General features: G+C 33.2%; 1 protein-coding gene across 1 annotated transcript; it reads left to right on the top strand.

Annotated features, from left to right (window-relative positions):
• The first annotated feature begins 247 nt into the window (after positions 1-247).
• On the top strand, positions 248-17,829 carry LOC125070494 (nose resistant to fluoxetine protein 6-like). The gene is made up of 14 exons (XM_047680385.1): positions 248-334; positions 451-585; positions 6,075-6,211; positions 11,598-11,747; positions 11,991-12,147; positions 13,139-13,256; positions 13,342-13,429; positions 13,695-13,861; positions 14,120-14,305; positions 14,713-14,892; positions 15,628-15,778; positions 16,274-16,457; positions 16,667-16,809; positions 17,237-17,829. The coding sequence occupies exons 2-14, from the start codon at positions 498-500 to the stop codon at positions 17,444-17,446; spliced, it is 1,959 nt and encodes a 652-aa protein (XP_047536341.1). The 5' UTR covers positions 248-334; positions 451-497; the 3' UTR covers positions 17,447-17,829.
• The last annotated feature ends 629 nt before the right edge of the window (positions 17,830-18,458 follow it).

The raw sequence follows: 18,458 nt of genomic DNA, 5'->3' as shown, positions 1-18,458 counted from the left end.
CATTTCACGGCACTGAATCCTTAATTGACTAGAGACTGCTTGGCTGGCTACGATTGGCTCTGTTGCATTCACGCGAATACTACGAAGAACTAGTTAATTAAAATCGTATCGTAACTACTATTACTATACAAACTTGACCGATATGGGTATTTGTTAACTTGACGTAATATATGAAGGACGAGGCCTGCGGAGCTTGAGCAATGCTTTCGTAATGACCGTTGATCGTGTTAAGTTCAGTTTGCTTTATCTTGCGCGTGCGCACCGGTTGCGGATTACGATATATAATCTAATTAATTAAAAATCCTTTGGTAGTATATTTAAAAAAAATATATAGGTAAACATATATAAGGAATATTTTTTGTTTTGATTATTTGTAAATTTTAAATTTCGTTTTGGTTCATTAATATAAAAATGTGTTTTTATTAAAAATGTATTTTATGTTATTTTTAGATACTCAGACTAGTTAAAAATAGATAACAAGTGCAAGTGTTGCCGCTATGAAGTGCCCTAAGACATTACTGTCAATATGTTTCGTGGTAACCACCCTATGGCCGGGGTGCTTCAGTGACCCCATGATGCTAAACGGTAGGTCTTTTACAATATAAAAATACTCTGAGGCGTAAATATATATGAGAAAGATGTACTTGACGGTCTTAGGAGCTTTGAGGATTTTTTTCACTTCTCAAATCTCTCACTCAGAGCAAGATTTTGGGCATAAAGTTTTCTGACCTTTGTCAAATATTTTGTTACAAAAATATATATTTCTTACTTATCTTTATAATGGATGTGGAATAAGACAGTTAATAATCTAGGCTATTTATAATATAATCTATATTGTAATTATAATTTAGGCTATTCATAAAATCTAGACTAAGCTTTTAAGACGATAAAGGATTCTAGCAAATCTGCAATAATTTCACATTGCTTAAGTTATTTAAGCTAACTGCTTTCAATTAAGTTTCTATTAATATTATAAATGCGTAGGTAACTCTGTCTGTTACCTTTTAAATTTTAACGGATTTAGATAAAATTTAGTACATTGATAGAGTTCCGAGAAATGATACATAGGTACATGGCTTATATTTTTTTTAATTTCACTCCTCGAGAAGGTAAAATATTGATGAAGGTTTGTGTACTTTAAAGTCTTATAAATTCACGCGGGAAAAGTCGGGGGTTCTTAATAACTCAATCGCAAATGCTAATGCTCCAAAGTTTAGACTTATATTAAATAAAACTTAAAATTATTTATTTGAAACTTGGAAATATTTAAATCAATTTATGAATTTATTAAACGATTACGAAAAAAGTTTCTTCATCGTTAAGCAAAAAAGATATTTGCAATCAGCTTAGAAATATAGTGATAATTAGTTTCAAAACTTGAAAGAATTGATATTTAAATTTTTAGTCTAGATATGATTGTGTGGAGACTAAATCAAAGTCATGCTTACAAAAGTTCATAACAAAAGTCGTTAGGATCAAACTACCATTTTATATAAAAAATGTAAACTCAGTTAACGGGTTTCAGTATCAACTCTCAAAATATATTTTAGAGAATACCCACTTTTGTAGCGATTAAAATATATTCTATTCCGTTAACTAAGTATCTATAAGGCGAATATTTTTAATGTTACGTTTATCATACTGTTCTCATGTAAGTAAATCTGTCTTTTTGAGAATAAATTCTTTAAACCGATTTTATATAGCTATATTTTTTAAATATATATAAATATGATATTACATATTTGTCGGTGGTATTTCCGACTTAGGAACCTTCATGGAAAAAGCCTACAAATTCCTTAAGGGCCGGCATCGCATCTACAAGCACCCCGGTGTTGTGTCTATGATGGGCAGTGGTAGTCACGTTCCATCAGATGAGTCTAAAGTTCGTTTGCCACCTATTGCATAAAAAGAAATGTTGGTTAAATCCTCACAAATACTTACTTATTTAACCTTACTTTATTTACTTAATAAAACGAGTAATTTTTAAAAAATGTCGTTAGTGCTGTCTTTGTTCGTGCGTACCTATAGAAGCCTAAAACCCGATTATCATATTCATAACATTGAAAAATGGCAAACTTAGATACAATCCCAATTTTACTCTCTAAAGTGATGAATTTTCAAAATCGCCCACTATACAACCCATTATTAAACACCGACTCCTATATTTTCTTTATGGCATTGGTTGGCGGACGAGCATATGGGCCACCTGATGGTAAGTGGTCACCACCGCCCATAGACAAGGCGCTGTAAGCAATATTAACTATTACTTACATCACCTATGCGCCACCAACCTTGGGAACTAAGATGTTATGTCCCTTGTGCCTGTGATTACACTGGTTCACTCACCCATACTGTTATTTGGCGGTAGAATATCTGATGAGTGGGTGGTACCTACCCAGAAGGGCTTGCACAAAGCCCTACCACCAAGTATTTCTAAAATGACATGCAAACTTCCATGCAAACTTTAACCCCAATTTTAATCCCGTAGGGGATGTATTTTCAAACACGCTATTGTGCTCTAATATGGATTAATAGGTACCTACGCAGAATGATTAAACCCATAGACCTAAATAAAATATATTGACAGACATTTTATTTCAATTTGAAATTTGTTATCGTCAACATTTTACATTAATTGTAGATTTAGAATGTGTCGATCGCTGTGCGTAATTATGTACTAGTATGATGTTAGTACGGTGTAAAAGGCCAACGAAAAATAATTATCGGTGACTTGTTATTATTTAAAATTGTTTGACCCACTTGCATAAAGTAGAGCCGGCGACCTTATTACGAATCAACTTTATTTAAATACAACAATAAGGTAAATTACAATATATAGACTAGTTTTTTACCGTTAAAATATTAAGTCCCGGCAAGAACCACTGAGGTATAGTTATGTTTATACTGCTCCTGGGAATCAGTCGTGAAGGATAACGTCAGGATGACCTGGTTGGATGAAAATTTGAGAAACGTGTATTGAGTATGCAATGTTCATAAGAAGAACGTTAGGATAAACTTTCTTGTTATCAGGGGGTTATTAATAGATCTTAAAGAAACCGTACTAACTTCAAATACACGTGATTTAAACTATATTTTAACACGAAGTCAACGAGGAACATGTTAGTACCTATAGTCTGTACCAACCACAAAATAATACAAACAAATAATGAACATTTGACATCGAATTGACGCAATATCATTGATCGAGAGCTTGACTGATCTATGATAATCATTATGGATTTATGAAAAAATGGCGTAACGATCGTGAACGTCAACGGAGCTAGAGCTGTTAGCAAATGGTTTGGTTTACGTAAATCTAGGTTTGTTTATCTTATTTAGTTCTAAGACTAGAGTAGACTATACTCGTGTATGGTTTAAAAAACGTAGAATGATCCGCTAAACTCAGTCTGATAAGTCGACATTTCGTCCAACGCTCGGCTGTCTATAACCGTTTTCACAATAGCAAAGGGCATTCGTTTTGTCGTCTTGTCACTTCCCAAATTCATTTCGGTATTCACGTTTCTCGGTGCATGCCTTTGAACCGTAACCTTACTAGGCTTAGTTTATGACAACCTGACATAAATATATGGTAAAGAGATAAATATTAATAACATATAAAAACCTCGGTCGCTTCACATGACGCCAGTTGCCCTTTAAAGTTATAAAATATATCAAAAAAGTCTTTATGGAAAATTTTGTAGGTCTCATACGTATAGGTTATTTTAGAAGTTCACGGTGAACTGGTTCTTAATGTATCCGTTGACTTCATACTAGTATGATCCTGCACCGTGGCTCGCTTTTTAACCCAAAAACAAATAATAGTTTATTTCCAAACGATTTGATTGAGAGTGCAGGAATATTTTACCTCTACCTACCAAGGCACAGACTTAAATCATATTTGACGCGCATGGTATTCATTAATAAACAATATTTAGGTTTTTATTAAAATGTTTGACAAAGATAGCTTGTACAACTTTCGGATATTACTCAAAGAACAGCTTTAAATGAAATCACATAGTGATTGTTTTCAATAAATCACCGCAATGCGTTTATTTTATGTACAATATTTAAAATGTACTTCTTTTTTTTCATTCATTAACAGCCTGTAAATTTCCCACTGCTAGGCTAAGGCCTCCTCTCCTTTTGAGAAGGTTTGGCGCATATTCTACAACGCTGCTCCAATGCGGGTCGGTGGATACACTTATGGTAGAATTTCGTTGAAATTAGACACATGCAAGTTTCCTCACGATGTTTTTTCACCGCCGAACACGAGATGAATTATAAACACAAATTAAGTACATCAAAATTCAGTGGTGCTTGCCTGGGTTTGAACCCGCAATTATCGGTTAAGATGCACGCGTTCTAACCACTGGGCCATCTCGGCTCTCAAATTGTACTTGTTTCATTTGATTGAATACACTAGAATCTAAATACAAATTACTTTTAGTTTCAAGTAGGCAATTCGCAAAGTAAAAAGCCTCGTGAACAGAGTATTTTTTATGCTGAATAATAATAATAGTTGATAAATACACCTGTTATATATTTAGTTTACATAACAGGTTTTCGTAACAACGTTGACATATACATATGTATTAAGGCTTATAAACTTTTCATAAATTAATTAATATTTTTATTTATTTGTTTTATATCCTTGACTTTTAATTCATCTATTACATATATATCGTATAAATAATTATGAACGTTTGCTATTAATCTTAGCAATTTACACATGTATTTTATATATGGACTTATAAAAATACTCTAATTACAATGTTTATTTTAACTTGAGTTAAGTCAAATGTCGGAACTGAATTGTTGTGAAAAAAGTTTTAAAGTTCCACCAAGCTATTGAGCTGGAAATATACATATACATAATGTAGTAATAAATATGACAACGCAAATAGACTAGATTAATATCTAATTATATTACTTGACATACTGATGTCAAGACGTGAATCTTAATCAATGATACCGAGTACAATTTCGGGCAAGCAACATTTAAATTTGAAGTTTATATTTAAGTTTGTGTTTATAATTAATTTCGCGCTCAATGGTGAAGGACAGTATCGTGATTAAGCCTGTACATGGCGTTACACCAGTGTTAATATTTGGCGCGCGCGTCACCCTACGCGATTGTTTACAAAATGTATCTACATTGCAATGAACGCCCGACATTAGCTCGTATGAAATAAAACTTAATAGCACTTGTGAAGCTTACCAATCGAATAACAACAATTACCTACTACAATTATTTTAATAATTAATTAATGTTTCTGTAAAATTTTACTTTAAATTCTATTCAATGTGTAACTAGTTTTATCCTGTAAATAAAAAAAGTTTGGACAATTAACGGGAATTCGGTAGGCAGTTCGATAATTGTTTAGTTGAAAGATAATTTATAATTGGAATAGTATTTAATGTTTATTAAAAAACAAGTAATAGCGGGAAATAAAGAGTTATTTTATTAAAACCTGATTTTTCCATGTAGGTCACTGGTTGAACGGCGTCGTTTAGTAAAATGGCTAGTTTGTTAATTAAAAGGATAAATAAACTAATTAACTGCGTCACATATAGCCTATTCCAATGGAAGTAGGAAAAAAGATAAACAAACCTTAGGTTAACGTATTTCATTCGACTTGCTAATAAATCAGCTTGATGTGCAGTACTAAAGGTTTATGATTAATATATCATTATTTATAATACAACACTATAACACTTAACTATTTATTTCCACTTTGATTTTACTTCCAAAATACCGATAACAGTTTCGTTGACGTTTAAAACGCCATTTTTTCGCAAACCCATAGTGAATATCATAGATTAATCAAGCTCTCGGCCAATGATATCGCGTCAATTTGTTGTCAAATGATGTTTATGTGGCTCTTTTCCTGTTATGGTTGGAATAGAGTACATAATTTTATTTAAAAGCAAGCTCCCTGCACGATTTCGTTTGCCTGAAAATGAATATACAGTTTTTGATGCAACAATATCCATAACCATGTTGCCTTTTTTTTAATCACAAATAAAAACATAGCCAAGCCTTTGAAATTAATATCATTTTCAATCGTTCACAGAGACAACGTATCTTGATCTGCCGCCACTATTCCACTTGGACGAGTGGTCGCAATGTCAGCGGCCGAAGGATGTGTACTGCATTGTGGACGCAGTTTTGGTATCGTCCAGCCCCTCACCGTTATTTGACTATATAAAGGTAATTCATTGCATTTTATTGTCTTAGTAGCTATTCCTCCAGGTTCACTTGCTAGACCTTTGTACAAGGAAGTCTAGGTAGGTACCACCGAAACAAATTACTGCCCCTAAACAGCAATACTTAGTATTGTTATGGTCGGAAAGGATTAGTGAGCCAGTGTAAAGACAGCCATAAAGCGATACTGTAAGGAATAGTTAATATTTTTGGCCATCATCACCAACCATCAAGTAGCCGATGTACCCTTGTAAATAATAGAAAACCCTTCTAAATAAGTAATCTATCGAACTCAATATGTTTTAAAATTGACCTCAATAAACCACTTATGAGTCGTCGTGTAACTGTTAATGTTAAATACAAAGTAAATAGACATAAAAACAATTAACATCTATATTTGTATAAATAAATAAAATGTCTCTAATAGCGGACACTATGAGGAGATTATACACATACTTGAATGATTCCATTAATGAGTTTGAATGCCTCATATCTATTAAAAAAAATCCTTTAGACAGGTCTTATTCTATTTTTTTGTCCTAGCTGATGGCAGAATATTGTTAATCGTGTGTAACCTTCACTAACTATACAACGCTAATTTGTGTAGTCTAAATACCTCGTATACCCGATAGATTCAGTTTTAAACGAACGTTTATTTATTTATTCTCGTTTGAAATCGTTCATTCTTTTTTTTGGGCTTTATTTGACGAGAGAGCAAAAATTATTTCGCCATGTCGTCCGAAATCATTCATTCAAACATCTTGAAACCGAAATGTCATAATATACATACAGATTATTAATCGTGTTTATCTTTTTTATAATCGTGATATATGGTCATGGCTTACTCTCGTTTTATTCAAGAAGGTGGAGCCCGTGATTCGAAATTTAAAAGTATTTGTTAGACTAAGAGATTGTCGCAGTATTGACTGTGCAAAAAATTTGAACTCAGTGCAAGTGGGTCAAGGACAGTAACATGCTTGCAATATACATAAACGGGTTTAAAGATACGCTAGATTTAGAAAGGAAAAAACCGCACTTTCATGCTTTTTTAAAAATAGTTATAAATGTAACAAATACATAAATACATGTAAAATTTTAATTAAAAAAACTGACTTCAAATCTATTGATCTAAAAGAGTATTTATTATTACTCTTAAAATAAATTATAATATTTTTTCACCCTTCTGGGAGGTATTTTATCCTTCAAATTGAAACGGGATTGAACACTTCCACTTAATTCAAAAAAAAAAATTCCAAATAGGTTTAAAAGCGACGGAGTACTGAGGTAACACAAAATAAACTCAATGGAATTAATGACCTACTTTTTTTGGAATCGGTTAAACTTATGACTGCATCCTTGTTGTAACGGCTAGCTTCAAAGATTCTTCAAGATCCAGGATGCAAATCCCATTAAGGATAAATTATTGGGTAAAACCAACAAGATATTCTCAGTAGCATCTCGGAGATTTGATGTTAGTAACGTTAACTCGTGGATTCAATGATTTGACATTTAGCCAACTGACTTCCATACAAAATTGAATTCTTGGAATTTCCAGTAAGAAACACCAAAAAGTTTTTCGATTTCAACAATGTCTTTTAAGTAAAAGTAACAGAGTCGACATTAAAACATCCGTCGAGAGGCTGTTGCAACGTTTGCAATACATTTATTGATCTTGCGAACTGGTGAGCATTTTATTCGACATGAATACAAGCAGCCCATAATCTTGTTAGGTACATCTTATACGTACTTTTTACTAATGGATAAGTTAAGTGGTTTCTTAAGGATAGCTTTTCTTTTATGTATTAAAGCTAAATTGGAATTTGTTGATAGTTTTACTTTTGTATTATTATATATATGAAAAAGGTGATTACTGTACGTACGATTTTTTGCCGATCTTAATATCGAAGTAAGATATACATATATCTGTTTTGATCGTTTTATCTCTTAGAGATTACACGAGAGATGTCCCTGGAGAACGTTAAATTAGTTTCGAAAGTGAAATCGTTTACACTTTCCCTGATCCATTTCATAAAAAGATTCGAGGTTAGCATTATTTGCATAAAATATGAAACCCACGAGTCACCTTTAAAAAAAACATTTATGAACAAAGGATAAACAAAACATAAAATAATTATAAACGGACACTTCAGCGTCGATTTGTCATATTCTCATACCGATACGTTCAGTAGTTTTTACGTAATTGATGCACAAATATATCTACATATAATATATATATAGATTCAATCTGTAAAATGAGCATTCAAAGGGCTCGTAACATCTACCTTGAATTAAGCAGCTTATTATGATTAGTTACTGCTGTTAGAGGTCGCAATATATCTAATGGTAAATAACATATAACCGAGTTCAAAAATCAGGGTTAACTAGTTAAATAATACATAGGATTTTTTATAGCCTACTTGAATAAAGTATATTTTGATTTTGATTAATTTAACAATTTCATTTAGTATCAATGTCAGTTATTATATTATTATCAAAAACTGAATATTTTACTTAAACGAGGTAGTCTCAGGATTTTTAATGCCGGTTGCAGGGTTTACAGGGCCAGACCTGTAGGCCATGAAGCAACAAAGGAGAAAAAAACTATTATTATTTCTAAATAATTGCAAGAGTATCTTTTAGTCAAATTAAATTATTTTAACAAACAAATCTAATTTTTTAACAAATTACTTGGTGGTAGGGCTTTGTGCAAGCCCATCTGGGTAGGTACCACCCACTCTTCAGATATTCTACCGCCAAATAACAGTACACTGTATTGTTGAGTTTCGGTTAGAAGGGTGAGTGAGCCAGTGTAATCACAGGCACAAGGGACATAACATCTTAGTTCCCAAGGTTGGAGGCGCATAGGTGATGTAAGGAATGGTCAATATTTCTTACAGCGCCTTTGTCTATAGGCGGTGGTGACCACTTACCATCAGGTGGCCCATATGTTCGTCCGCTAACAAAATGCCCTAAAAAAAAAAATTAAGGTTGATATATTATACTTAAAAAGAATTATATTTGTATTTTACTAAATTTATTGAAATTGGAACCTCATCGTGATGATGGTTGTAACTTTTTAATTCCAGTTTTCTTCTTAGAAGGGGTAATAGGATGGATGAATGATTATGAAAGGTTAATACTTTATAACATAACGCTAAGCTTTAAACATGCCTTCCATAACTATAATAAACTTAAACAAAGACTAGTCAATAAATAAATATATATAATTACTAATTAGATATTTTTAAATTGAATCTACCTAAAATTGTAATGTAATTTGAAGACGGAGTAACTTATGTTATATGTAGGCAGCATAGCAAATATTAAATAGCCATTAAATTACTTTGTTTGAAGGAATGAGGTCATGTGTTATGATGTTGGTTTAAGTTTAGACTTAACACATTATTATTAACATTCCATACAACGTCCTCGGGTCGGTGTCCCCCTGACCGTCATGACTGCTTTTTTATTACGACAGGCAGGCTCAATGGCGAATCCGTGCAGATCTCCTGTTAAATGTCTGCGCAAATACATCCGACGAGATCGGAAAAATTTTCAAGTGTCTGCGCAAAGCTTGCACAGTAAACATATCCGACAATGACTTAAGTGTTACGTGATTCGAGGCATGGGAATATCAATACTACGAACTTCCAACGCAACGTAACAACCTTTTTTTTATAAGCCGGGTAGGTATAGACTCTACTTCACCTGATAGTAAGTGGTAGCGGAGCCTGAACGCGAAGAGGACCAGTACGTTAAGCACTGCACTAGTCGCCCTATAAGTATCCCATTGCTGAGCTAGAGCCTAATCTCCTTTTTGCTATGAGGATTGGATACGCGTGACAGAATTTCCGTCACCGTAAAGCACGAATATAACACAAATTAAGCAAATGAAAGTCAAGAAGAAGTACTTGTGACAGACAATAGTGATTTGAGACAATAGTGCCTGCCCGGGCTTGAACTGGGAATCATCAGTTAAGATTCTCGTTTTTTAACCCTAGATTATCAACGCACACAATAACTTTTAATTGACCAAATTAAAAAGACCAAATATAATAACGCAATCGATCAATACCAATTACAGATCTCAACAATTTTTTGTAATGGCAATATAGAAGCATTTAATTTTTATTCAATTTTGAAATGTGACCTCTTTGTTCGGAACTTTAGCGTTATATAAAAAACGGGGTATGGATTAATATTGACTATTATTTATACATATGACTTAAAATATATCCAGATAAAAATTTCGTTTTTCGTATTAGATTTAATTTAAGATAAATTTATTATTACGAGACGAACTCCGAAATGGTTTAATGAAATATTACTAAACTTGTATAATCGCTTGCGCCTTATGGCAATAAAAATATCTCTTATCTGCAAACTTAATCGAAAACAAACGACATACAAACGGAAACGTATTGATAATCGCGTTCAAATCAATCGATCAAAGCAATTTTGAGCGCACTTTAAACTTAGCATTACTCGTAAAATGTTGTCAATCTATTTACGGTAATACGCTTATTTGGGCGTGTTTAAATTCACTTAAATGACATAATTAATGTTGTCGATGTCGAATACTAGCTTGTGAAATTTCACAATAGTGTTCTGCGGTGAGTTTCGAATTTGTTCTACGGAATAGTTCCTGATTCTAAGCACATGGTATTGCGTACTTGTCTTGGTTTACTTTTAAGTGGTACATCGTTTTTAAATGTCAGAATATGTTATTAAAGTAAACATGCTATACAAGTTGCCGTTAAAATAGCATATGATTATTTTATAACACAACCGAAAGTTATTTTTTGCTTAAAGATCTAAGCATTCACAGGGACAGACAGACAGCGGGAAGCGATAGTCATGAGAAAAAAAGTTTAATTGATTTAAAATTATTTTCATAATAAGAATTTTTTTTAGTTTACAATAATTATTATTGTAAAAATCTAGTGAAAACGTCTCACGAATTAATTTGATTTTATTGAACAGCACTTACTCGAATTGAATCATTTTCAATTTTACACTTTTTCTTATTTGCAATTTTTTTTTATTACAAATTTAACAAATAACAATAATAATGATTTTATTATAAATAAGTAGATTATTAATATTAAAATTATTTGCAACCAATTAAAATCTATCTTAATTACACTGAAGAAGTAGAACTTCTCACGGGATTAAATACACATTTTTTAAATCATTTTTTTGCGGCGATTCTAATCAAATTACAACACTTTATCCTAGTAAATTTGTATACGAGACTGTTTTATGCGTCAGCGTCAACAAAATGTAATATTTTTTAAAATTTAAGTTAAAGATTTTATCTACACTTACTAACATGTTTGTCCATGCAAAAGTTTATCTATAAACAATCTTAAAACAAAATTTATTCTTTTAGGCATATTCCTCAAAAACTCAAAAGCATTACAACCGGACGATGGTACATCGAGGCGTGTGCATCAGCAAGTGTGGGGTTGAGGGTCCGGACACTCGGAGTGATGCCGCTGAGCGCTGCCTTAACAATAGCTTGGCGGAGTATGGTCTGCAGGTATGGATTACTATTTTATTTCTTCAGTTTGTTAAACATATTATTTATTTACAATCATCACATATTCTACCGCCAAACAGCAACACTTAGAATATTTATGTTTCGGTTTATTATTTGCTTCTTAGATTGATAGTGTATTGACTTTGACTCAAAATTTGTGGGCGTTGGTGATCATCTACCATAAGGTGGCCAATTTGCCAAAAAAATGTTTATAAAGTCCACGTATGTTTTTGTCAATTTCAGGCGAAGGTGTTGACGTTGCATTTCTGTAAAACGCCTGCAACGGTTTATAGAAGTCCGTCTACGGGAAGTTTTAACATCGTAGTTTTATCTCTGCTGGTTATAACGTCGCTGGCAACAGGAATACACATTTTTGCCGGACGATGTGCACGATTTGCGGGTATGTTGGAAATTTTATATTATTTATATTGGCAGTGATAGTAACTTTATGAGAATTTCGTATTGACTTATATGTTTAGTACTAGACGTGCTGCCCGGTACTATGATTTAAGTTACGGTCAATTAACCACTCATTTAGTTTTAATCAAGCAAGCCAGTGAAACTTAGGGTTGTTGAAAGTAGCCATTACTAAGAATTAAAATATAATTCTTAATAATTTCGGATATTGTTCGTGTTGTGGGTCATAAAATGGCATTATTATATGCATACGCACTTTCTTTACACGATTTTTTATACGTGGTTAGTAAAGACTTTATTTTCATTTTTATTGTAAAAAATGATATGACGTAATTTATATGTACGACAGACATCTTGATATGCCATTCCGCTCACTCGTTACTAGATTTCTCTAAAAAAGAGCAGTATAACCGATATGCCTACAAAGTTTACAGAAAATACTTAAAACAGATATTCCAAAAGCGGAACAGATGAAAAATAAATTTATTTTGACAAATACTGTTAAAAACTAAAATTTTTACATAACTGTCGAATTCCATTCTTCGACACCGTAAAAAATATTCTTAGAATATAATAAAGTCATCTAAGGTCATTTTCTCCAATAAGTATTATTAGATTGATTTCTGTTTCTTCTTTGTTCTGACTTAAATCTGTTATGTGGATTATAAGTGTTGTTATAATAATTAATTATTATAATGATAATTCACTTAATACTATTACAATTATGACCATTATCAAATCAAATAATTTCATACTCTACTACTGTGCCACATCTGCGCGATTGTCTCAGTTTAATCTTTGAACTAACCTTCCGCTTTCTTTCCCTTTTCCGTCACTATGACACAATTTTGATTTTTCTTTCTATTAAAATACTTTATGTGTCCAATGACTGGAACTTCTTTGCTCCTAATAAGAAACTTTCACTTTTGAAACAAGTTACTTAATTCTTTTATCTTTTATTCATTTATTTTCAGAGAACAAATTTTTGCTCGCTTTTTCATTGAAACAAAATTGGCAAATTTTGAAACGAATCAGGTCTGAATCTCAAACTAACTATCGCACAAAAGACCTCGCTTGTTTGGAGGGACTCAGGTATTGATATTACGAAAAGTATTCGTTTCTTGTTTTATTTTAACTTTTCTTCATAAGTTCTTCTAATGTTTGGCTTATGTTACAGATTTTTGGGAACAATCGGCGTTATTTTCACACATGTTACTGTAATCTTCGTCTTTTCGTACATTGACAATCCAGAATTCATTGAACACGTTAGTATTGTATGGCATTTATAGTAATTATACTACTTTAGTGAAGTAACAGTTTGCAAACTGCAGGTATAAGAATGAATTTCGAAGGTTTTGGTCTGGAAGATGGTGAATTCACACATGCAGATTTGCCCACGATATTTTCCATTAAATCCAAATGAAGCATATAAAACGAAGATTTTACTTGATTACAAGATCGTTTTTTTTTCAAGGAGTTTTTTCTCGTAGTCGATTTCTTTTAATTTAAAGACAATATTGCTTTTTCCAGATGTTTGAACAACTGGGCGGTAAAGCGGCGTTTAACACTCCGCTGTGGATGCAGGTCTTCTTCTCCATCTCCGGCTTCCTCACGACATACTTCGTGCTGATCTATTCAGAGTCCGGCTCGTTCACACTTATCAAATGCCTGCTGTCGTGCGCAAATCGTTATATAAGGTCATTTAAAGTAACATAGAATCTATTTTCCGGAAAGCTTTACATAAAATCATCTGATTCCATCAACGTACTATCTGAGAGTAACTGACAATGGAACTGTGACATAAACCTTCGCGGGCATGCGACCACATTAAAGTTTCATCAAAATCGGATGAATATTCATATTAATTTAGAAAAAAAAGTTATTCCATTATTGGTTTCCTATCTCTTATATATTTTTACACTATTTAAGATTTTTTATTTTTATAATATACATAGATTAACGCCAGTAGCATTATTTGCTCTGTGGTTCACCATCACGTGGTACCCGCATCTGGGATCGGGTCCCCAATGGGTGTGGCTCATCGAGCGGGAGGCGCATGACTGCTCCGAGCGCTGGTGGTACCACGCTCTCTACATACACAACTACATACCGCTCGGAAAGTTCTGCATGGGACACACCTGGTGAGTTCATTTCTTAGTGTGGTTGTAGCAGTAACCAATTAATGTCAAGTCAATAATAATTAGATAGCCTATACGAGATATTTTAGTCATAGTATCCTGTTGTTTCCTGACCATTACAATACGGGAATAGTCATTTCCTAGGCAAGCGTGTTCTATCTCAGACTACATCATCAGGTCTAACAGTGGTCAAGCGTACGATTATAGAAAAAAAGTATTTTCTAGAAAAATAATAAGGGCTATGGTAAATAAAACTATCCGAAATTGGACAAAAATCTCCCCCACTCTCGAGGAGAAGACTTGGCGGTTATGGCACGAAATAATTATAAACAAATTAAGAATATCAATATTTGTAGATGTTAAGAATATTAAGTATATTATTCTCTAAATTTACTGTAATACTACTTCAGGTACTTGGCGGCGGACATGCAGCTTCATGTAATCGGTCTACTGTTGCTTTTCATCTTCGTTAAGTGCAGACGCGCGGTAAAACCAGTTGTGTTCGTACTGATTGTTGGATCTATTGTTGCGACTGGCTTAACGGCTTACTTCTTAAATTTGACACCGATTATAACTGCGCAATCACCTGAGTAAGTATAATTAAATTTATTTTCTGGATAATCAATTTACTAAAAGTTAAAACATTGTTGCAACAGACTTTTATCTACATACATTTGATTTAAGTCTACACTTAAAAAGCAGTTTTCGTCGTAAAATCGTCATGTGACATGATTTAATTCGACGTAACATTAATGTACCGATAGTAACCGTAAAGAATCTCATAGCTGATCTTTTTCTCATATTAAATCCACGGTCATCTGTATACAATTTATTTTCTATAAGAAAACCAAAGTATTTTTCTTATATTATAGAATAAATTTAGTGCTTATCTTGCTATAACATAAAATAAGTGTCAATAGTTTGACTGTACTTGAACCATCAACTGATGCAAAAGTCACTTGTTTATTCACACCAATATTTGTAGTTTCAACATATAGCATCAGCTTGGTTTTAAAGGAATGTAATTTAAGAAGTATTCTCGATTCAAGATGTTTAGGTTTCTCCTGTGAGATCGTTCAATGCCTTAAATGCGAATGTCGTCAGTCTAGTGCATAAGGCTGCAGACCTCGAGGTTCTGTATTCAAGCCAGAAATTCTCCGTAACAAAAAACAGTGTTACCAGGAACATGTCTCGACAAGCATAAAGTCACATCGCCTGAACACTTTCCTTTCGTGTCGGATGATCCTTCCATCAGATTATGACTGAGGCTATCCCTCAGGGTACACATGTGCATAGGAGATTACTAAATTATATGCCGTTTTCAGGATCGTCAGTAGCATGTTCAAAGGTTCACGAATAATGAAGATATTGTACTTACCTGTTTGGATGAATCTCTCCGGATACTTATTTGGCCTAGCCATCGCCTTCATATATTACCATAACCAGACTATCGGTTACAAACTCAGTGAAGCAAAGGTAATTTGAAAATTTATTATAAAAAAGTTCCAGTACTTTGCCGTCATACATAATTAAATTTAAGCTTGGTAATGTTGTGTTCCGGTTTGAGGGGTGAGTGTGTCATTGTATCTGCGAGCACAAGGGAAATAATATCGAAATAAGGAATGGTTTATATTTATTACAGTAGCAATGTCTTTGGTTGCCCAAAGTGATCGTTTACGATCGGGTGGCGAATTAATCAGTCTGATTAAAAAATAAGTAGCCTAAATATTGTAAGATGAAACAATAAACTAATGAAGCTCAATTAAGACCCATAGACTGATCTTTGGTAAAGGCCCATTTTGTAACGTAAATACAATTTTCCTATATACCCACTTCACTAAGATATGTTTCAGCGTGTAAAACCGCCTTTATGAACACCGTTTTGATTTATACGGACTTGAATACGTAATCGGATTAAACGATATTCAAAAAGCTTTTCTCCCTAACTACATCTACCATTATCATTTCCAGTGGTTTAAGCTGTTGTTTCACGCATCGTTGTCGGTGGCGGGTGCGATGTCGCTGGCGGGTGTTGTATTTCTGGGAGAGACCGCTCCCCCCCAGTGGCTCGCCGCTCTCTACAGCTCACTCGATCGAGTGATCATCGCACTCTGTTTCAATGTCTTCCTGCTGGGATGTCTCAGTAATTGCAAATGTGAGTCTGTAGTTATTATTTTAATTCATTGTAACTATCAGCAAAGTGTTAATTATGTTAGAGGTACATACCATACTAACTGTTTCCAATGGTGTTTTTCTTGTTTGATTTCATAGGATTTGTCAAACAGCATTGGAACCTATTCGTAAGCAATTAACATATAAAAACAATGGAGTTAAAATTACTAAATTAATGATTTTCGGTTTCAGCTATTCTGAGAGACATCCTTGCTTGGCGAGGTTTCCAAGTCGTGGGTCGTTTGACTTACGCTGTGTTCATTGTCCACTTCATCATCATGAGGATGACTGTGGCCTGCAACACGCAGATTGGACACGTCTCCGTCTACTCCATGGTAATTAAAGTATTATTTATCTGAAAATGTATGGTACATTCTTCACAATTGGATTCATACAAAATGAATGCACACCATAATTTTGCGCTGCTTATAAACGTACTATAACTTGCCATTAAATTCGAACCCTTAATTATGTTCTTAGTTTTTTTACTTTTGAATTGTTGTCACCCTCATATATATCTATTTTAAATGAACAACAATAAAAACATGGAAAAAATAATTCATCAGCCATTAACAGCGCAGTTTTCATATGCTTAACTTGCTAGACTCTTTGTTGACTTAGTTTGAAGCCCTTAAATTTTTCTAGAAGGAATTTCTTCTAAATTCCAAGACCACCACTTCATGAATATTAAATAATTATAATAATTTTTTTATTGATATAATTGTGGTATACAATAAATAATATTATTAATTTTTGTTTCAGATCTCTTTATTGGTAGTGGGTACGGTTCTATCATATCTCGTAGCGATACCAGTATATCTTTTTATCGAATTACCCTCAATACAGCTCTGGAAGGCGCTCATTGGTTTAAATGGTTCCAACAAGGTCGAACCTGAAACCAGCCAACCAGAGCCGTCCAAAATAGATTTAGTAACAAGAACACAAAGAAATAACATTCAAGGCGTTGCTTAGGTCTAAACACGTTGAATTGTGAGTGATTCAAAAAGACAATTATGTAATTCATCTTGTGTTTTTCGTTAAAATATCTTTAAGTGGCATGTATTAGAATCCGTGTGTGTCAGATGGTATTGTTAAGCGATTGACAGCAGTGAAGATCCGAATTATTTTTGAAGAATTGAAACAACTATATCCAACCGGAAACTCTAGTTTATTTACTATACTTTTAAGAGGATATCCAATCACTAATGATAATATCATTGTTGCTTTTATTCACTATATCTTTAGAAGTTAATAGATGATTTATACTGTCAGTTAAGATTTTTAAACATCTTTGCCATTAGCATCTTGTGATAAAATCAAAATATTTGATGACCTCCGTACTTGAGAAATGTCTACATAGGTTTTCATGGGCACGCCACTCCGAGGTCCCGGGTTCGATTCCGAGCCGAGTCGATGCAGAAAAAGTTCATTAGTGTTCTATGTTGTCTTGGATGTGGGTGTTTGTGGTACCGTCGTTACTTCTGATTTTCCATAACACGAGTGCTTTAGCTACTTACATTAAGATCAGAGTAATGTATGTGATGTTGTCCAATATTTATAATACTTTATTCAAGAAGGCTTTTAAAATAACTTTTGAAACGTTAATCAAAACTATATTAAGTGACGCTATAAACACAGTAATATACTGTGGGCATGGTTTTCTGTAATTTTTAGGTGCCAAGACCATGTATACTTGCAACTTTATTAAGTATTGAATTTAGTAAAAAAATACTCTCATGACTGTGTTCACAAAGGTCAGCACTTTATTGAATGGGTGCTAGCAATATTTATGTTCACTATCGTCACAATTATTTATAAGTTTGTGTATTTGCTTATTGTTGTTATCATTATTTGATTTTTGTTATAAATTTTGTATATATTGGTCTATTTATTTGCTTCTTCTCTTCTCTTCTCAGAAGAAGAGAATGCCTTTTGGCATTATGTACCTTTAGTACCTTTGCATACTTTGTGCAAACAAATTAAT

Source organism: Vanessa atalanta, chromosome 17 (genome assembly GCF_905147765.1).
Source record: "Vanessa atalanta chromosome 17, ilVanAtal1.2, whole genome shotgun sequence".
NCBI classification, from domain to species: domain Eukaryota; kingdom Metazoa; phylum Arthropoda; class Insecta; order Lepidoptera; family Nymphalidae; genus Vanessa; species Vanessa atalanta.
This window is presented reverse-complemented; position numbering and strand designations above follow the sequence as displayed.